This window comes from Phocoena sinus, chromosome 12 (genome assembly GCF_008692025.1).
Source record: "Phocoena sinus isolate mPhoSin1 chromosome 12, mPhoSin1.pri, whole genome shotgun sequence".
Classification (NCBI taxonomy): Eukaryota; Metazoa; Chordata; class Mammalia; order Artiodactyla; family Phocoenidae; genus Phocoena; species Phocoena sinus.
The window spans coordinates 15,795,228-15,815,694 of record NC_045774.1 but is presented as its reverse complement, the minus strand read 5'-3'; the positions used below and the strand labels follow the sequence as shown (position 1 = coordinate 15,815,694).

The window sequence follows — 20,467 nt, the reverse complement described above, 5'->3', positions numbered from 1 at the left end:
GACATGAAAATTGCTAAGCCCCAGCTCATGGCTGTCTTATTTAAAGCACTGTTTGATTCGGCTAAGAACTAGTACACCAATAGAATTGGGACAGTCCCTCTGGAGTTCATGATCTGATAATCACTTGGCGTATTGTTAAATACCAGAATGTGCAAGACTGTGTTAGGTGCATGGGTAAGACCAGGAAGTATTTGTCATAAATTTATCCTCACAAACCTTATGTTCTAGAAGAGCTGTGTCATACATGTATCAGCATATGATAGATATTGAAGGGAAAACAAAATATGTACTGTAGGAGTTCAAGGGAGGGAGAGTATGTTGCATGGAATAGTCCAGGAGACTTCTTATAGGAATGGAATTTGAACTGAATCTTAAAGAATAGTAGGATTTGCATAGTTGCAGTGAGAGGGAAGGATATTCCAGTAGTGTAAATATCAAGGAAATATTTAAGTACAAAATTGAGTTTTCGTTTTAGTAAGACCTGATAAACTTATGTCAGCCCCAATATTCCTTGGCTTAGGTTTCTATTACATGTGATTTTTTTCATGGTTCTTGATTAGATGGCAAGGGGCTAAAAGTGACACTGTCTCTTCTGCCCAGTCTCATCTACTGCCCAACCTGCAAGTGGTTTTTTGTGTGTGTTTACACAGTTATGAGAAGCTGAAAGTTAGGGGATTTGTTCTGGTCACTGACTTGTTATTCATTGGCTGAATGACCTTAGGAAAATCAGCTATTTTCTCTGGCCCTGTTATCTGTTTGAAAAAAAGACCAAACCGGGGGTTTTAACATATTTTAATTGAAGTATTAACATGATGTAGAAAGGTGTACAAGTCATAAATGAATAACGTAATGAATTTTCATGTATGACCACATGATCAGTAGGTTTTTTAACTTTTTAAACTTTTTTTTTTTTTTTTAATATTGGCAGCCTAGTAGGAACAACTAAAATCTGAAACAGAACTGTGTTTAAATGAAAGGTCTTGGGTACAGGGCTCATCTTCCCCACTAAGACCCTAAGATGATCTCGAAAGGTATTTCTGACTTTAGCTCAGAATGAATTGGACATTTGTAGTAGCACTTGGAAGTATTATTGGGTGGGGGGGGCTCTTTACATCTGATTAAATTTGAAGATAGGCATGCTGAAGGGGCTTTCCAGTTTTAAGAGAATAAAGATGTTTATGCCTCCTTTGGATATCACCCCAAAACAACTAGAAAAACAAGAAGCGGAAACACGAACTCCATATTCAGTTATCTAGGAGATTATACCTGCAACCCTGAACTCTACAGTGTGTGAAGACAGAAAGCAGTTGGAGTAATAACTGACCTGGAAGGGTGAAGGAAGTTGAACCAAAGAGACCATGAGGAGGGTATCAATGCAGAAGCAGTTTGCTCTGCAGAACTCAGAAAAAGCTTAGAAATTGGAGGCATCAGGACCTTGGAAAACAGAGATAACGCTTTGGCCTGAAAAGAGGGGCTACTGCTACTTGCAATTCTTTATAAGGAACAGTTAGCCCTAAGCCCTAAGAAAATTTCTGAGAACTGAAAGACATAATTCTATAGTTTGAAAAGATCTTTTGAGTGCCTAGTACCATGAATTAAAAAAAAAAAAAAAGAGCCACAATATCACCATGAAATTTCAGAATGTTACAGTAAAGAGAATATTCCAGAAGTTTCCAGAAAAGCAAAATAGATAATCCGTTGAAGGGTCAGTAATCAGAAAGGCATCAGACTGTAGAAAAGCAACATTAGAATGAACAAGTCAGAGGCAAACCATCACAATTCTGAATTGAAAATGATTTCCAATCTTGAATTCTATACCCACACACGTCACTAAATACATAGAATAAAGATAATTTTAGATTTGCCAATCTCAATCTCTGTCTTTAAAAATATTCCACATACTGTTTCACAGAATACTTCTGGAGGAATTGCTTTAATTATGTCATCAAAAAATGAGGGAGTAGAGAGAGAGTAGGAAAAAACCGAAAAGAAGCAGCCATGGTATCTAGGAAGGCAGGAAATTTTGTTCAAGAGAGAGGTGGTAAGAGTTCCAGGATTCCAGGATTATTGCAAGGGAAGTCCCAGTATGAACGCTATGCAGCAGGCCTGGAGAATAACCAGTCCAGATTTAGGGCAGAGGAGGAAGGTACTAGAAGCGAGCCTACCAAAAAAGAAAAAAGAGCAGTTAAAAAATAATAAAAAAAAAAAGGAAGGCACTAATTAGATAGATTTGACTGCGTGAAAATTTCATTAAGAAGCTGGGAGGGTACCAAGATTTAGAAAGTTACAAAGAGAATTAAGGGAATGAAAAAAGAAAAACCTTCAGTTTTTAACTGTAGGGAAAACAGCTATTATATAAGAAAGGAAACAGTCATTGGGTACCTCTTGGCTCAGCTGCAAATTACATTTACACAGTCATACTGAAAATGGTTTTAATAAAATATTATGATATTGGTTGGACTGGGGGAGGAGCAGAATACAGTTGGCTCTCTGTATCTGAGGGTTCCACATTCAAGGATTCAACCAATCATGGATCGAAAATACTCAGAAAAAAAAATTCCACAAAGTTCCAAAAAGCAAAACTTGAATTTGCCACACCTGGTAACTATGTACATGGTATTCGCATTGTATTAGGTATAATAAGTAATCTAGAGATGATTTAAAGTATATGGGATATATAGGTTATATGCAAATATTATACCATTTTATATAAGGAACTTGAGTATCTGCGGATTTTGGTATCAGAGGTAAGGTCCTGGAACCAATACCCCTTGGATACCGAGGGACAGCTGTTTAGGTATGAGAGCTTAGTCCTCATATAGCACATAATTTGAAATAAAAGAGGAAATATTATACAGCATGGTAACTATAGTTACTAGTACTATACCATATAATTGAAAGTTGCTAAGAGAGTAAACCTTGAAAGTTCTCATCACAAGAAAAAAGAACTGTAACTATGTGTGATAATGGATGTTAATTAAACTTACTGTGGTGATCATTTCACATTAGATACATATATCAAATCTTTATGTTGTACACCTAAAACTAATACAATATTTATATGCCAATTATATTTCAGTTAAAAAAACAAAAGACATGCTTTAGAAGTAAGCACTACAAAAGAAGACAGCTGAAAGGATTTAAAATGAGTGGATTTAGGGAGCAAGGCTGGAGTAGTGGGAAGAAGCCTGCTATTTTTTCATTAAAAACCTTGACATTTAGAAAATTAAAAGGGAAAAAATAAGGTAGACTTGCTGACAACAAAAATTTTATTTAAGGACACCCTTCCTTGGGATAATACTATCCAAAGTGAGGTTTCTTCCTTACTGTTTTTGATCAGTGGTCATCTGTCAGGCTACATTCAAATTGTGACATACGACTTAAAAATTTTCTGACCAGAGGGGCTTTCAGTGAGTAGTTTTGGTTCTTCATTGACAGGGCGTCCTCGTTCTAATGCTGCAGAGACTCCAGCCCTACCTTCCTTCGTCATGTCATGGTGCCAGTAATCCTAAATTCAGTCATAAAACCAAGGTTCCCTTATTTTTGGTTCAGTGATGCCTTAAATTCTTAGATAGGATAGGGGTTCCTTGCTGATTTTCTACACTTCCCCTCCTCCCCTGCAAACTATAAAGATTCAAAATAGGCATACAGGAATTGAAATTTCCTGTTCTGCCTTTGGCCTTCCCGAGAGGATAGTCCTACATTATGTGGTTCAACTCAAACATTTTGAGCATTGCAGTTGTACCAGGTACTGTGTTAGATGCTAAGGGCACAAAGATGAATAAGACACATTCCCTGTCGTCAGAACATTTGTACTGTAGTAGGGAAGGTCGGTAGGTAAATGAGTGAGTGGGTAATTGAGTAACAAGTTTAACAGTGGAAGTATGTATGTACTAAATAAAGTACATTTCTGCTTTCTGCCCATGGACACTGAAAGTTGTGTATAGTGATGTAAAATGACTATTAACATAAAATCTATAGCTTGGTGTATATGTGCTCTTCTTTTTCTTTTAGCTAATAGACCAGTTAAAGCCTGGTGGAAGATTGATATTGCCAGTTGGTCCTGCAGGTGGAAACCAGATGCTGGAGCAGTATGACAAGCTCCAGGATGGCAGTGTCAAAATGAAGCCTCTGATGGGAGTGATATACGTGCCTTTAACAGATAAAGAAAAGCAGTGGTCCAGGTGGAAGTGATTTTATCTTCTGCTCTTTCTTCTTCCACACATGCAAGGTGAAAGGGTGTGGATTTTAAGAGATTAGACTACAAGAGCTGCTTTTTCGGTTGTCACCTTTGTGCTGCTCCATTTTAACATCAGAAATTCACTACATTAAAAATGTAGAAAAGTTTTGCATGGTCTGTCCTTTTGATTTAACTCATCTTTGGGAAAGGGGGGTGAGACTTGGTTGGCACAAAGGTGTTTTTCTTTTTAAAGAGGCTTTCAGCCACACTTTCTAAGATTATTTTAGTATCAGCCACGCTGTTTCTATATTTGCAACTCGTTTTTATAGCTGCTGTACGGTCATGGAAACAAAGGCTGTCATCTGAAGAGAAGGGGTCATCATTTCCTGCCCCAGTTCATCTCTATTATACCATTGTTGTAAAGAGAAAGAAGGGAAAAGATACTCTTGTCCCAGTTTTCGAAGGTGTCAGAATCCCAGAGAGGACACTCTCCCTCTCAGCTTGATTTCTCTCTTTCAATCAGGTTCATAGACGTCTGACAACCTGTGCCTGTTTTACATTCCACTCTTATTTCAGAAGCACTATAAGGAAGAAACCCACCATTTTATAGAACAGGCTGGCCAATTTTTAAGCTACTCTAAGTTCCCGGGGAGGGGAGGGGATTCTGTAAGTGAGTGCCCAGGTCTCACACACCTTCCCAAAGGGCCAGCAGCATGTAGCGTAATCTTCAGTACAGCATGGCTCATTTTAACACCCACTTTTGTTTCTATGTCTCAGCATAATCTGGGTATTTCGTTTGAAGCCAAGATTTCTCTTTTTCCTCTCTTCCTGCTTTCCCTTCCCACTCTCTCCAGTGGGAGGGAGTGAGATCAGTAAGTAAGAGTGACATTAGCCAAGTCTACTTGAAATTAAATGCCAGAATAAGAAAGGCCTTACTGCTTCCTTGTTTTAGAATCTACTTTTATTTGACAGAGGTGCTTATTTTAAGATGATTTCTTAATAAGTAAACTAGTGATTATAGGTTTAATAGACCTCTCAGTTTTGTTTTCTGGAAAGAGGGAAGGTACCTTTTGAATGAATGGTAATGGCAAAAATGGTAATGAATCTCAGTTTGTTCAAAAATGAGTTTTACTTTTGACTAATTTTGATTGGCCATTTCTGGGATACCTTACTAGGAATTGCATTTTAATTCTTCACCTAATGTAGTTATAGCTATTTTCTTTGAATTCTAACTGGAGCACAGCCACTTCTTTAAAAAAAAGTTTTAAAAAGCTATCAGTCTTGTCAGTTAGAATCAGATATAGTTATGAAGTTCCTTTTGCTTCTAGTCTGGTTACATAACTACATAATTGTATGATTGCTGCTGTATAAAAGGGGCAGACAAAAAAAAAAAGGGGGGGCAGACATGTCACTGAAGTTACTGAAATTTGGTATCAAGTAAGAGTTCAGATTTTCATTAAGTTTAAAATTTCTCCTTTTATACCCATTATTAGTACCATAATTTAATGATGAAGGAATTATAAAAAGGATTTTAGTTTTTATAACCAGAGGCGGACTTAGCTTGAAGCTAATGAAACTTAAGCTTCAGGGCCCTCACTTGCTTTGGGGCCTTCATGGCCTTATACCAAATTTTATATGCATAGTCTTATTTTTAGCCTACCTTTTTTTTTCCTTCATAAAGAGGTTCCCCCCTTACCCAATTATATAAGCTTCAGGCTTCCACACACCTGTATTTTACCCTTGATAAGACTAAACTATTTGTATTAAATTTAGAATAATTTTTAAATCTATGGACAATTGTTCAATCATTTACCAAATATTTAAATACATGTATACACTTGGTTTTCTTTTTGGCCTTCAACTTTTTAAAACATTGAGCAATTTTACATGTATGCATCATTGGAAACTTTTCTCTAGCTGTACTAGGAGGACTTTCTAATTTTTTCTATTGCAAATTTTCTGTTCAAACACATTTTCCTATATCCAAAGATGTAGTTCTAATTACAGAGATAATCAGTTACTTAGTTGTAAATCATGAAGTTTAAAGAATATAAAGGTAAAACAAAATCTGGAAATGAAATTGGAAAAAAACAACTGCCACATTAAAAAAAAATTTGTACTGAAAGAAATTACTAGAAAATAGGATGTTTGAAAGGGTAAAACATCAACGGTTAACTTAAAATCTTAAGAGACGCTAATCTGCTATTTCTGTTTGTGTTCATAAACTATCAGTCAAGGTCACAGGCAGGAAACAGAAAGTGTGCTCAGCTAGGATTTTGAAGTGACTTTAATGAAGGGACTATTCAAAGAAATATGGGAAAGGTTATGGGAACCAGTAAAGAATGTGACATACCCAGGGACCAGGGGTTCCCAGGGTGATAGTAGGAAGCTGTTACCACTCTAGACCTAAAGGTAAGGAAACAATTTTACTGGAACCTGCTGAGAGCAGGGACAGCAGAAGCGGGGGTGGGGTGTGGTCCCTGACAGGAGCTGTAGTGATAGAGGGAAGCAGCTACTCCCACATCTATGAATCACCTCAGTTTTCTCTCCTCCCGCCCTCTTCTCTCTGCCAGGGCATCGTATGGGGCAGACTTAACTGGAAGTCAGAGAGGAAGAGGCCCTGTGCCAGATGTAGTCTGAAGTCAGCTCTCACCACCTCTTTCCTTCCCCTTTCCTCCCATGCAGCAAATACCTCTGCTGCTTTTCATTTTTTAAATAATTAATTAATTAATTTTTGGCTGCGTTGGGTCTTCGTTGCTGCATGCGGGCTTTCTCCAGTTGCGGTGAGCGGGGGCTACTCTTCATTGCGGTGCGTGAGCTTCTCATTGCGGCGGCTTCTCTTGTTGCAGTGCACTGGCTCTAGGCACAAGGGCTTCAGTAATTAGGGCACGTGGGCTCAGCAGTTGTGGCTCGTGGGCTCTAGAGTGCAGGCTGAGTAGTTGTGGTGCACGGGCTTAGTTGTTCTGCGGCATGTGGGATCTTCCCGGACCAGGGATCAAACCTGTGTCCCCTGCATTGGCAGGTGGATTCTTAACCACTGCACCACCATGGAAGTCCCCGTCTGCTTCTTTTTAAATTTAGGTGTGGAATAGATTTGAGAGGACATCTAGTTTTTGTGTGCCCTGTTTCTATCCCCGTCAGGCTAATCTATGCGTGAACTGTCCTAGACAGGAAAAAAAAAAAGAAAAAAGCCTTTATTTTAAATTGCCTTTGGAGAAGCAACATCTAATACTTTTCTTTGGCAATTTGTTCTGTTGTTAAATTTGTTAAATATTTTTCAGTGTGAGGACCTTCTTAATACATCATAAATTCAGCAAGTGTTTGCGTGCCCACTATGTAGGCACTGCTTTAGGGCCAGGAATACACAGCTGTGAATTTGAAACTGACCATTTTCGTGGAACTTATAGTCAGGTAGAGACAAGACAAACAGGCAATTAGAGTGTGGTGTGTTGGCTCTGCCTTGAGGGCGGTAGGGAGCGATTGTTTAAGCCAGGCAGTGAAGCAATCAGAATTCCATTTCAGAAAGATAATTCTGGCAGTGGGGTAGAGAGTAGATTGGAAAGGGACAAAACTAGGGTCAGAAATAGGAGGTACCTGTAGCAAGTCAGGGGTACAGTGATGGTGGCCTGAATTAGGGCAGTGGTGGTAAGGATAGAATGTGGTTAAAAAGGGTTGCCTACATTTTCTCATCTCACATGGGAATTATGTAAAAAGCTCCCTAGTCAGTTTCTTGCCAGGCTAGATGATTTCTGTTCTTTCAGAATTTCTTCAGGATTAATTCAAGAACTCATCCTAGTGCTTTCTTACGAACATTCTCTTGTTTCTCACCAGCTTTCCATCCTTCTCTAACTGAGGCATCCAGAGCTAGTTGGAGTGCTCTGTGAGAGTGAGATCCAGTCTTATCTCGGAAGGTGTGATAAAAACTAGATGGAAAAAAAGAGAGAGAACTTAGTGGGCATGCTGAATTCTAGTGCCAAATAAAGCCCCAAACTTGAATGTAGACTTTTGTCCCCTTGTACTTGGAAAAATGTTCCTTGCAATTTTGGTGGATTAATAAAAGGGGAGAGAATGTCAGAGAGATAGGCTATAGACTTAGAATCTGTGGTATTATGTTCAAGACTATGGATATTTAATAGTTGTATTAGTTGCTTTGTAAACTTAATGATTTTTAAATTTGTATTTTATTTTATACAAGTATATTTATTTTATATATCTAGAAATCAACATTTTGTTAATCTTCTGGTAAGTTTTATTTTATTTTTGTTTTTAATAGCCACAAGAGTCAAAGGAATAAGTCCATTTCTGGCTGGTGAAACTGAGGAATGTTTCAGGGTTCTCATTCCATAAGTACTTCGTCTATCGATGTCTTCTTTTTTTTTAATTTTTTTTTTTTAAGAGATGTTGGGGGTAGGAGTTTATTAATTAATTAATTAATTTTTGCTGTGTTGGGTCTTCGTTTCTGTGCGAGGGCTTTCTCTAGTTGTGGCAAGCGGGGGCCACTCTTCATCGTGGCGCGCGGGCCTCTCACTGTCGCCGCCTCTTGTTGCGGAGCACGGGCTGCAGACGCTCAGGCTCAGTAGTTGTGGCTCACGGGCCTAGTTGCTCCGCGGCATGTGGGATCCTCCCAGACCAGGGCTCGAACCTGTGTCCCCTGCATTAGCAGGCAGATTCTCAACCACTGCGCCACCAGGGAAGCCCTCGATGTCTTCTTAAAAGTGCCATGTACACATGAAAAAAATGTTATGAATTGACTGGCATTTCTAGGATTGACAGTTTAGGTCCTAGGATATCCAGCTGATCCTGTGTTCCATATTGTTCTATACTGTCCTTTTTAAATTTCTTTACATGTGTTACAGCATTATGATGTATTTTACATCCTTAAAGGCAAGAATGTATTCTGTTGCTTTTGGAATTCTTTTTATGTCTCTCATAATGCTTTGTACAAAGTTAATTGTACAAAGCTTTTATTACCTCAGAAAGCCCATTAATTAGAAAATGTTCATGGATTTTGATTGTTATTTCCTGGTAGTACATATTTTCAGTTGTTCTTGATAAAGAATATATAATACTAAATGTTAGTAACTTAGAGTTATTAACCTAATAATTAAATTATGTATAATTACTTATTATACAATAAAGTAACAAATATAGTTATTAATCTAATGAAATATTAGCACATATATACAATTTTAAAGAGCCTTTTTAGAAATTTAGGATGTACTCTTCTTTATTGTAAATGATCTATGCATGTAAGTCAGATAGAGAAAAATATGGTTATGTAGAATTTTAAATATTAGGAAAAATTAATAAGGTTAATGGATTTTGGAGTCTTAGGATGTGACAAGGTTATACTTGCCATGGCAGCAAATTTTTGGTTTTCTTTGGCACCCTAAATGTTACAAACTCAGGTCTGTAAACTTAATTTCTTTTCCTTTTTTTTTGGAGGGGGTGCTATAAATTGCCTTCTATTTGTTTTCAACAGTACTGTTCCTGACTACCAAAGTAATGTATATGCATTATAAAAATAGGAAAAAAATACAAAGAATAAAAGTCACCCATAATCCCAGAATCTAGAGATAACCTCTTATTAACATTTTGTAGATTTTTTCTTCTTTTATCCATAGATCTATATAAATCTCTTTTGTAATCCTGAGATCATATGGTAGCATTATTTTGTAATCTCTTTTTATTTAATAAAATGTCATCAACATTGTCCCATATCATTAAACACTTTTTAACAATATGATCTTTTCCAGTTTTATTGAGATATAATTGACATATAGCATTGTATTAGTTTTAGGTGTACAACATAGTGATTTGATAGATGTATATATTGCAAAATGATCACCACAGTAAGTTTAGATCTTACATCCAAGTCTTTAATCCATTTTGAGTTAATTTTTTGTGTGTGTGGTGTAAGATAGGGGTCCAGTTTCATTCTTTTTCATGTGGCTCTCCAGTTTTCCCAACACCATTTATTGAAGAGACTGTTTCTCCATTGTATATTCTTGGCTCCTTAATTAATGGACCATATATGCATGGGTTTATTTCTTTGTTCCATTGGTCTCTGTGTCTGTTTTTATGCCAAATGCCATACTGTTTTGATTACTATAGCTTTGTAATGTAGTTGGAAATCAGGAAGTGTGATGCCTCCAGTCTTGTTGTCCTTTCTAAAGTTTGCTTTGGCTATTTGGAGTCTTTTGTGGTTCTATACATGTTTTAGGATTGTTCTATTTCTGTGAAAAATGACATTGGAATTTTGATAGGAATTATATTGAATCAGTAGATTGCTTTGGGTAGTATGGATATTTTAACAACATTAATTCCTCCAATCCATGAGTACGGAATATATTTACATTTATTTGTATCATCTTCAGTGTCTTTCATTAACTTTCTATAGTTTTCAGTGTACAACTCTTTCACCTCTTTGGTTAAATTTATTTCTAGATATTTTATTCTTTTTGATATAATTGTAAATAAGATGGTTTTCTTAATTTTTCTGTTGATAGTTTATTATTAGTATACAGAAACAGCTAATTTTAGTTGTTGTCTGCAAAAAGAGACAGTTTTACCTCTTTCTTTCTGATTTTGATGCCTTTTATTTCTTTTTCTTGCCTAATTGCTCTGGCTAGGATTTCCAGTACTATGTTGAATAAAAGTGGCGAGAGTGGGCATCCTTGTCTTGTTCCTGATTTTAGAGGAAAAGCTTTCAGCTTTTCACCGTTGAATATGATGTTAGCTGTGAGCTTGTCATATGTGGCCTTTATTATGTTGAGGTACGTTCCCTCTATACCCAGTTTGTTGAGAGTTTTTATCCTTTTCCCTTTTCAACAAAATTTTTAAATGGAGAGGATATGTACTGTATTGCTGGGCAATAAGGATATTTATTGACAGAATCCTTAATGCCTTGCAACAGGTAAATAAAATGTAAAATTATTTTAAAAAACAACAATAGTATCTTTAATCTATATTTTAAAAAGCACAAGTGAATTTAATTTATGAATAGAGCACTCTGCAAGTGAACTCTTCGAAGATTAAGTACTTTAATGCTTGCATGAATTTAAGTAAAAGCTGTTTTCTGAGAATTACAGTACTTAAATTATTTGGAAGAATATATTAAGAGGAACAAGAACTGATAACTTATCATTTAACAGATAATCCAGTGCTGTATGACAAAGACAGCTGATGGGAGAAGTCATTTTAAAAATATTTTCTTGCACAATTTATAAAATTCATATTTTATAAAATATACTGTACTGGCCAATAATCCCTTAATTCACCACTTACCTGGGAAATTTTAGCTCTTTATTTACCTTCCCTTCAAATTTATTTTAACAGCTTTTTAAAAAACTTAAAAATTTTTATTATAGACAAGTTGCAAGAATAGTACAAAGAGCTCCTGAATCTCTTCATCCAGAGTTATCGATTATTAACATTTTTCCACATTCCTTTTCAATCCCTCTTTCTCTCTCTATATACATATATGTAACATTTTTTCCTGAGTCATTTGAGATTTAGTTGCAAACATTATACTTATTTACCCCTAGAGTACCTGGGTCTTAAACGGTGTTTTTTGTTACTCAGATTACCCTCAAATGAGAAGCTTTTAGGCTTTTCTGGTAGCTTTATTTTTTCACTTTTAAGAGCTTTATTGAGGTACAATTTCTATACCATACAGTTTATTTGAGACTGCATTTTTCTTCCTTCCTTCCTCTCACTGGCAGTTGCTGGCACAGTGCTGCGCCTGTCTGAGCGAATGGTTTCTTTTGGAACTGATAAAGCTGTCTTATGAAATCAGCTGGCAGGTATATCATACCTACAGATGATGCGTTTTCTCACAAAGAGTTTGGGTTGAGATTGACGCACTCGACAATTGCTAACAGATACCCTAAACAGAAGACTAAATTTTTGTCCAATTTTGTGAATGTAGCTGTAAAGAATCATCTGAACTCTAACTACTCGTTATTATTTTACAATAAATAGTATTAGCAAGATCCTGGATCTAAAAGTTACCATTTCTCTGAATATTTGGTCTTGAAGGAAGAAAGTTACTTTTGAATTAAAAAATAAAGAATTCACGTCCTTTAGTTTTCATTCTTCATTCTGGAGTAGCACGAAGGATGTCTGAAATGGCTGATTTCCATTTTTGCTTTGACTTGGATCATTTGCTCAGTTTTGTTTTTGTTTTTGTTTTTAATAATGCTTGGGGATCAGTGTATTTTTACTGATTTATTAGTTGTGTCTAAACTATTAGAAAGCCAAGTTTTGTAATATGTAACTCCTACTTACATATTTCTCTCCTTTTCCCCCACCAGGGACGAACTGTAAAAGCAACATCAGCTTGACCAGTATATAATATTACAGTGGATTGCTCATCTCAGTCCTCAAAGCTTTTGAAAATCAACAGCATCACAGCTTGTGTTGGACTTTCTTACACTATTTTCAGCATGAAAATGTGTGGTTTTGTGGGGTTTCTAATTCTTCAGAGAGGCACAGAAGCCAAATTGGTAGAAGGATGCAAATATAAATTTGTGTATTATTACTTTAACATGCCCACGTTTTACTTTAAATGTTAAAAGAAAGGGTTCTGCAAAATGGAAAACATAGTTTGTGAATTGACTTTGAGGAGTGGTTTTTCTTTTCTTAGACACTTAATTCTGTTCAGGTGTTAACTTATCAGATTGCTTTTGTGCATCAGGTAACACCACCATTCATAAGTTAAGATTCTTGGTTTTTGGGTGTATGTTAGATGCTACTAAGAAAATAGAGATGAGCTTCCTTTTTAAAGCTTTTGATGTGGTGTCATAGAATAGCATGTTGTAGATACAATCGGCTGCTTTGTTACCTTAAAGCTAAGCATTTGTAAATATTAAAACTTAAGAAGATGACAGGTGATGTCCCTTAAAACACTCAGCTGTTCAGATTGGACATAACTGACATAGTTCTTCCTTTCTCTCTTTAAAAATTCTAGGAGCTCAGTATTGTTTTTCTGTTTCTGATTTGCTGCTCATAATGTATATGGATTTAACATGCTGTGTAAGCTGCGTCCTAGTCACTGAACAGTTGATGCAGTGCTGCTTTGCCAAATAAAGTTAAAAGTGAAAGGCACTGGCGGTGTTTGAACATAGAAGAATCGCGTGTCCACCAGGTACACAATGCCAAGATCACAGAGAAAAAGGTTGTTTCTCTGATGCTCCATTTTGTGAAATCTGAGCAGGTTAAGAGCATTAATCTAACTGTACATTTGTGGAATGTGACTACGTTTCTCAAGGACAAGAACTACACCTCATTTACTATTTTTCTTTGCTTAACACAGGGCCTCTTGTAGATGTACAATAAATGCTGAATGAATGAAAGGATGAATGAGTGCACTGACTCAATGTCAAGACAGAACAGGGTTGAGGATAAATTTACCAAAACCCATCCATTACCTATAAATAGATTTATTAATATAACGACTGTAAAATGAGTTTCTAAGAAGGCAGTAACACGTTGGGATCTTGCTTAGATGTTGTAATTTTATACCTTTATATGAGGATCTTAGTTTTTCTAAGGGTTCTAGAGCTTGAAGAGATGTAAGCTCTAGAGCTAGCAGAACCAGCACTCCCAGCAAAGCCCTGCCCCCTGCTGTGTGCAAGTGTGTGTGATTCTGGCAAATAGATCCTTCGTGAGGGGAGGAGGCACCTCCCCCCACATCTTAAGTTAAAGTCTTAAACATTACTTCTTTGAAAATGGCTTTTAAAAAAGTATGCATGCATGTTTTTACCAGTGTCTCTTCTTGGGCAGGGCCTTAGGCACAGGAAACTTGCGTTAGTTGGTGGCCAAACCTTGTGAATTCATTGCTGGCTTCAGTTTGCTGTTGTTAGTGTTGCTTCTGGACTCAGGCCATGAACCCTTTTGATCCAGGACTCTGTCATTTGCGGGCGGTAGTTTCAAACATCAGGTATTCTTTAGGACTTTAATTCTTCAACTTATTCACTAGTCTGTACCCTTCCTAGCTATTATCAACATTTTACTCTATGTAAGTCCCTTTGTTAGGTCTTGGGGATAGAAAAAGGCCCTTACTCTCAAGAAGTTTGCAGTCTGGTTGAGGGGACAGTTTATAAATCTGATAAGACAAACCAAGTGGCATCTGATTGGTACAGACAAATGCTATGCCAAGCATTGCTCTTGGACTTTAAACTTTTTGAGTTAAAATTTTTGGGGACTTCTCTGGCGGTCTAGTGGTTGAGACTCCACGCTTCCACTGCAGGGGGCACGGGTTTGACCCCTGGTCAGGGAACTAAGATCCTGCATGCTGTGTGGCGTGGCAAAAAAAAAAAAAAAAAAATTTTTTTAAAATGTTGAATAAAGAGGAATGGATTTTAGGGGAGCATCAATAAATGTGTAAAGATGGAAATAATGAATTTTAATTCTATCTATGAACTTTTCTCTTGAAAAGAATTGAATTAATATATGTTTAGGTCAGAGAAGAAACGTCTCTTTAATCTTTAGTATTCATAATTTCTAAAATATTTTAGCATTTCATTTTTCCCTATTAGAAGGACTTCTTTACATAATATCAAGGACAACAATAAAAACATTTTTAAAAGTTCCAGTCTAGCGAGGTCCTGTTGAAACAAGGTGATTTTTACAGATTTCATTTTATTAAAGCCAAATCTAGCTCTCAATTAAGAATTCTATTTTCTAACGAGGGTTTCAACCCTTTCCCAAGTAGTATTTAAAAATGACATTTGGGTTAAAAGTATACATTAACATTATAAAAATACTTTAGATCCCATTGCCCTAATTTTTGAAATCTGCGTTGTTCAAAAAAAAAAAAAGTTGATTACACTTTTTTTTTTTTTTTTGCGGTACGCGGGCCTCTCACTGTGTCCCCTGCACCGGCAGGCGAATTCTCAACCACTGTGCCACAAGGGAAGCCCGAGGCTTTATCTTTTTAACTGACTTTGTGTTGCTGGGGCCAGGACTCTGAGAAGTGCTCCCTCACCTTAGTGCCTCCAGAGTGCTGTGCTGGGCCGGTGAAACCCTCCCCTCTTCCTCATTCTCTCTTTCCCCCTTTTCCTGTTCTTCTCTTCCCTTTCCCTTCTTGCCTTTTCTTTTTCTTTCCTAACGTTAGATGAAGTTCTATGGCTGCTGGGTCTCAAGAACTCATTCTCACTTGGGTGGAGTGTCCCAGTAGGATGGGCATCACAGAATAACACTTCTGGTCAAAGGGCAGGTGATGGCAATACGGAGGGCACCTTAAGCATAAGAGGCAGCAGTCCAACGGCCTAGGGCAGCCGAGGACATTTGTATTTGAATTCCATGCCCTGAACACTTTTTACTGTGCCCTTTAAAGGACTGCATCACACTGAGTAATTTGTTTTGCCAGCATTATTTGTTTATTTTAATTTTTAGGTGATTATCCTGTCAGGATTTTGCCTAGAAATTACCTTATGGATCAAAGAGCCTGCAGAATTTCCCTGTTAACACTACCGTATCAGTTTTAAATCAATAGTAAAAAGGATGATTTTCTAGGGAAAAAGACCTATGCTGCCACTGTTCGGCATCACGAGAGAGGATGTACAGTAAGTGTATCAGGAGCCCAGGAAAAAATCCAAATTCAAAATTCCAAGTATGGTTTCTACTGAACGTATCACTTTTGCACCATCACAAAGTAAAAAAAAATGTAAGCTGAAGCAACGTAAGTCAGGGACCATCTGTACTAGCAGCTATGATTATATTAAAAGGTGTAAAAAAAGGCTTGGGAATATAATAAAATTTATTAAAGAATGCTGTACATATAGATATGGGACATCTTTTACCAAGTGTTTCAACACCATGGCAATACTAAATCGTGTTTAGTTTCTTCATGGATAAAAGATGTGCTGAAAGATGCAGGCCTCATCAGTTTTTGTTTTATTGGATGTGGCTACAGGTGACATCCTTCTATAGAAAAACAAACTGCACAGCATCGCATACAGAGTACGGACATCTTAGGTTCATTCACACAGGCATTTCTCTGAACTCCTTAAGGAGAACTTTAAATCTTTGCTCAATTCTAAAATTCATGCTTGAGTTTCTTAGGAAATAAAAATAACCAATTTCTTTGTTTTCCTAGAATTAAGTAACTATCCATTTGTCAGTGTATATCTCTGACCCAAATTAAGTCTTTGCTAAAGGAATAACTTACATCAGGTTCAGTCTAAAAATAGTTTTCTAGAGGGTTTTCAAGTATTTTAAAAGATTTGCCACTTATGGTAAAAAAAAAAACAAAAAACATGTGACTAGGAACATCACATTATACATTCCTCTCAGTAGAATAATTTCTAGAATGTGCATAGTCCCAGCATTAAGCAATGGTGGAAATAATACGCCTTTAAAATCCTACAGATTAAAAGGTAAAAGATGCTAAGCTAGATGCTGGTTTTCTGTAAAGATGAATTTGTGCAAAACTCCCTTATGCTCTGGGAGTACATAAGCCTGGCACTAGCTGTGTGCACATTATAACATTTTAGAGCATTAAATAAATAACGGGAAAACTGCATCACTCCACTGAATGGAAGAACCGCTGATACTTAAACACGTGACATTTTTACAAAAGCTGTACCCAGAAATCCATTCAGTGTTCTGTTTTTCAATTTGAATGCAGTTTTTTTCTTCCATCAACACATACTAATGCTGAAAACCAGTGACTATATAAATGAGCTGCTGTGTTCTGGACTGTCGAGCGGTGTTGAGCAGATACAAGAACTAATCATCCTCCTTGCTCATTTTTCCCTCAGCTAGGTTTCTGTTAAAATTTTTGACCTGCCAGGTTCTCTGCTTCCATGACCATGTTAGAGCTATTTGTAATTCAAAGTCTGAGTCATTCTCCTTTGGGAGAATGAAGCAGCCACATACATGACACGATGTCAGGCATTGGGAAGAACTCATATTCACCTTCCCTAGGCCTTACTGACCTGTTCATTAGGTTTATAACTTAGATATTCCTGCCGTGGATAACATCTCATTGAAGGTGTACACTCACTTGAGCTCCATCCTCAGAAATAGGTTTTGAAGAGGAGAAGAGAAAGGAGAACACTGGAAGCTTAAAGTGAGAAATGGGAGGGCCACAGGACAAGGGAAGTGGGGTGGTATGAAGTGCCAATGGCTGGCTTCTAGGAAGAGTTAACACCGCCTTTCTCAGGAACCTCTAGAGACTCGGAATTTTCTGCCTTGGCTAACAGCAAATTTCTGTTTTTAGGGACAGCTTATGTAAATCAGAATTAGATTTGTAAAAGTCTGTAGTCATATGGACTCCTCTCTGAATTTCAAAATATTTCACATACTTCCCAAGGAAAATCAATAACTAAAAACAAAGGTTTAGTATTTGCAGAATCTTCAGGGTTTTCAGTAGTTTTCTTAGTTAAACAGAAGAGGTTAAAAACAAAACAAAACAAAAAACAGAAGAGGTTATAAATATCAGAACCCAAAATATATACAAATTATAAGTGAACCATGTCCTTGCCCTCAGCTATTTAAATTACACTTATTATAGATACATCCCATTTATGAGGTAGTCAGACTCCTCAGATGTAATGGGACGAGCTTTTTTAAGTTTCTGTTTCACCAGCCGTAGTCGACAAGCAACCATGAGAAGCAGCAAAGCAGTGATAGCCAAACCCAGGGCCAGGGGTAGCACTGCACCTGTGCAAAGGTCGGAAATGAACAGGGTAGGTCAGTGGTTAATACCAGTAACAGCCACAATCCATTACATGATAAGCACTGTGCATGCACTGTTTTATTTAATCTGAGCAACTCAAGTAGGTACTTAGAGTACCTCCATCTTGCAGATTAACTGAGGTGCAGAAAGATTGAGTAATTGGCCCAAGAGCACATAGCTTGTAAGTTGCAGGTCTAGGTCTCGGAAACCATGAGTTCCTTAAAACCAAACTGTGTACCAGGTTCCTATAAAATTTATAGGCCATCAGTGGGTACAAACGTTGCAGTCAGATTACCCTTATATCCAGCTGTAATAGACATTCTGTAAATAGACAACCGTACAGACACTGTGACCACAGGAAATGTCTTCATTGCAGTCACAGCTTACATCTATGGATTCATACATGATCATTCACCATTAAAATAAGTATGGACTAACTCCTGATTTCTTGCTCTGGTTAGGGCTTTAAGAAATTTTTGCTTCCTAAATCCAGAGAACCTACTCTCGGCCAGTAGAACCATTATTGAAAACTTGAGGAAAAAAAATCTCTAGTTCTCCTTCATAGGTTTTCTTCCCTGTGGGATTGATCCTAGACACCTAGACTAGAAGCAGCTTTTAGAGCCTTTGAGGAGTCTGGAAGGAACAGTGTGTACCCCAGATCAGTCTTTCTTATCAAGCTCAGCAGGGTCTATTCTTAGTCTGATCTGCTCTGGAGTCAGGCCAGGCTTGGAGATGATACGGTGGAACTATTTTTAGCTACAGGGGTCTTGCCAACTGGTGGAACGAGAGGAGCAAAAACCTCCATTGCATAAGCTGATTTCATAACATTTTCTTTCATTTATTTATTCATTTTGCATAAATTAACAGTCATGTGCCTGACACTGGTAATCAAAGATAATAAAGAGCGCTTTATAGATGAAGTAATTTAATTCTCACAACCACCATATGTGTTCGTACTTTTATTATCCCCATTTCACAAATGAGGGAACTAAGGCATTGAGAATTAAGTGACTTGACTTCTCTCAGTATGGTAGAGTCAGGATATGGCCCCAGACAGTACTGTTCCAGAGCTACTGTGGTATACCACTTCTCCAAAAGTTAAATGAGATTGTTTTTTAATGACTTCAATTCTGGGTAGATAGACATTTACATGCAAAGATACAATAAAGTATTACAGTTACTATGGTAGAATTATATATGAAGTACAGATATAAAAAGGAGTGGTCCATGTATCTGGTTCCTAGGATCTTTGCTCGAGTGACTTACATGTATGATGGAGCTTGCTTGGGGTGGGTGAGGGAGATGATTATTTTTCGACAGTTTCAAATTGAGATGCCAACAGCCAACCCAGGTAGAATTTTCTCTAGGCTCTTCGATGATTTGGGCCTGAACATGTGGGGACCTTCAGTGTTAAGGTGATGGTTGCAGGGACGAAAGTGGGTGAGACCGCCAGAGAGGAAGGGAGAAGGGGGCCAGGGACAAGGCCCCGGGGAGCAGCAACATTTCAGAGGGCGGACAAAGAGGAGGACCAAGGAGCACAGGAAGAGACAGGTCAGAGAAATGGTCGGCGACCAACGGAGAAGGGAGTCCTGGAAGCAGAGGGACGAGGCTATTTCAAGATGAAAGTGGTCAGCGGAATCAAATCCTAAGGAGAGGTCAAGTGAGGTGAAGCCTGGAGAGGCCGCTGCACTTAGCAACTGGGAATTCATTTACAGGGAGATTGAAGGCTGAGGGATGCTGTTTTGTTTTTTATATGTTTTTAGAGATCTGAATGCATCTAGGGGGATGAACCAGTAGAGATTATAAACACTGGGAGTTAATAAATGATGGAGAAACAGACTTGAGGAGATAAGGAGCTGCATCAAGGTCAGGGGGAGAGACTGACCTTGGAAACAGAGGACACCTTTTCCTTTAGTGCTGGAGGAAAAGAAGAGAGGGTGGGTACCGACACGTGTTTACATGTGGGGGTAAGTAACTGAGGAAGTTCACTCCTGATAGCTTTGATTTTCTGAGCTTAAAACCAGTCCCAGGTATAGCTGGCCTCCTCTCCAAGACAAGAGGGCCTGGAGCTGAGTACATACTAATGGCATTTCAACCTCTGGTTTATCTGTGGAATCCTAGGTGAAACTCCTGAAGAAGATTCTCAGGAACAGTCTGAGAGTTCAGTCTGGGTTCAGGAGGGTGGGATGAGGAAGTTGCATTAGCGACTCTTGGTACAAGACAGTCTTTGGGGCGAGGCCAGTATTCCCGTAGAGAATTATGAAAGATAAAAATCTGTGATAAACCAACAGTCTATAATTTGATTCTAGAGCTGGCACATACATTCCAGTTTCCTAATGGCGACTTTGAGGAAAGAAGTTTTGAAAGGGCTAAGTTTGGACCTGAGGGTGCCAGTTCCCCCTGCATCTTCCTGCACTAGCCACAGAAGAGGGATATGTTACAAAGGAATTGGACAAAAAAAGAGACTTTGGTCAACCCCCAAAGAAACCCTGGGAACCCCAAACCATTTCTTACCAACTGGAACCCAATACCCAGACCCAGCTCTGCTTGTTCAGGGTAGGAGAATGATTAGAGGCTGCCCTTCTAAGTGAGTTCAGCTT

At 37.8% G+C, this 20,467-nt stretch overlaps 2 protein-coding genes across 11 annotated transcripts in view; one reads left to right on the top strand and one right to left on the bottom strand.

Annotated features, from left to right (window-relative positions):
* Nucleotides 1–13,288, top strand: part of PCMT1 (protein-L-isoaspartate (D-aspartate) O-methyltransferase) — a 45,699-nt gene extending 32,411 nt beyond the window's left edge. The window contains exons 7-9 of one of the 3 annotated variants that reach the window (XM_032651778.1): nucleotides 4,015–4,184; nucleotides 10,813–10,956; nucleotides 12,496–13,287. In XM_032651778.1, coding sequence (XP_032507669.1) covers nucleotides 4,015–4,184; nucleotides 10,813–10,956; nucleotides 12,496–12,508 — 327 coding nt within the window. In that variant the 3' untranslated portion in view covers nucleotides 12,509–13,287. Of the gene's footprint in view, nucleotides 1–4,014; nucleotides 4,232–10,812; nucleotides 10,957–12,495 lie in introns of all 3 variants that reach the window. The other 2 variants (XM_032651780.1, XM_032651779.1) reach the window with 2 other exon arrangements.
* Nucleotides 1–20,467, bottom strand: part of LRP11 (LDL receptor related protein 11) — a 66,167-nt gene that overhangs the window by 4,671 nt on the left and 41,029 nt on the right. Inside the window, exons 7-8 of one of the 8 annotated variants that reach the window (XM_032651772.1) lie at nucleotides 8,009–8,103; nucleotides 778–7,343 (exon numbers count right to left, since the gene is read on the bottom strand). The exons of 2 other annotated variants lie outside the window; for them this stretch is intronic. In XM_032651772.1, the coding sequence (XP_032507663.1) occupies nucleotides 8,045–8,103 (59 nt within the window). In that variant the 3' untranslated portion in view covers nucleotides 778–7,343; nucleotides 8,009–8,044. 5 more of the 8 variants (XM_032651774.1, XM_032651775.1, XM_032651777.1 and 2 more) reach the window with 5 other exon arrangements.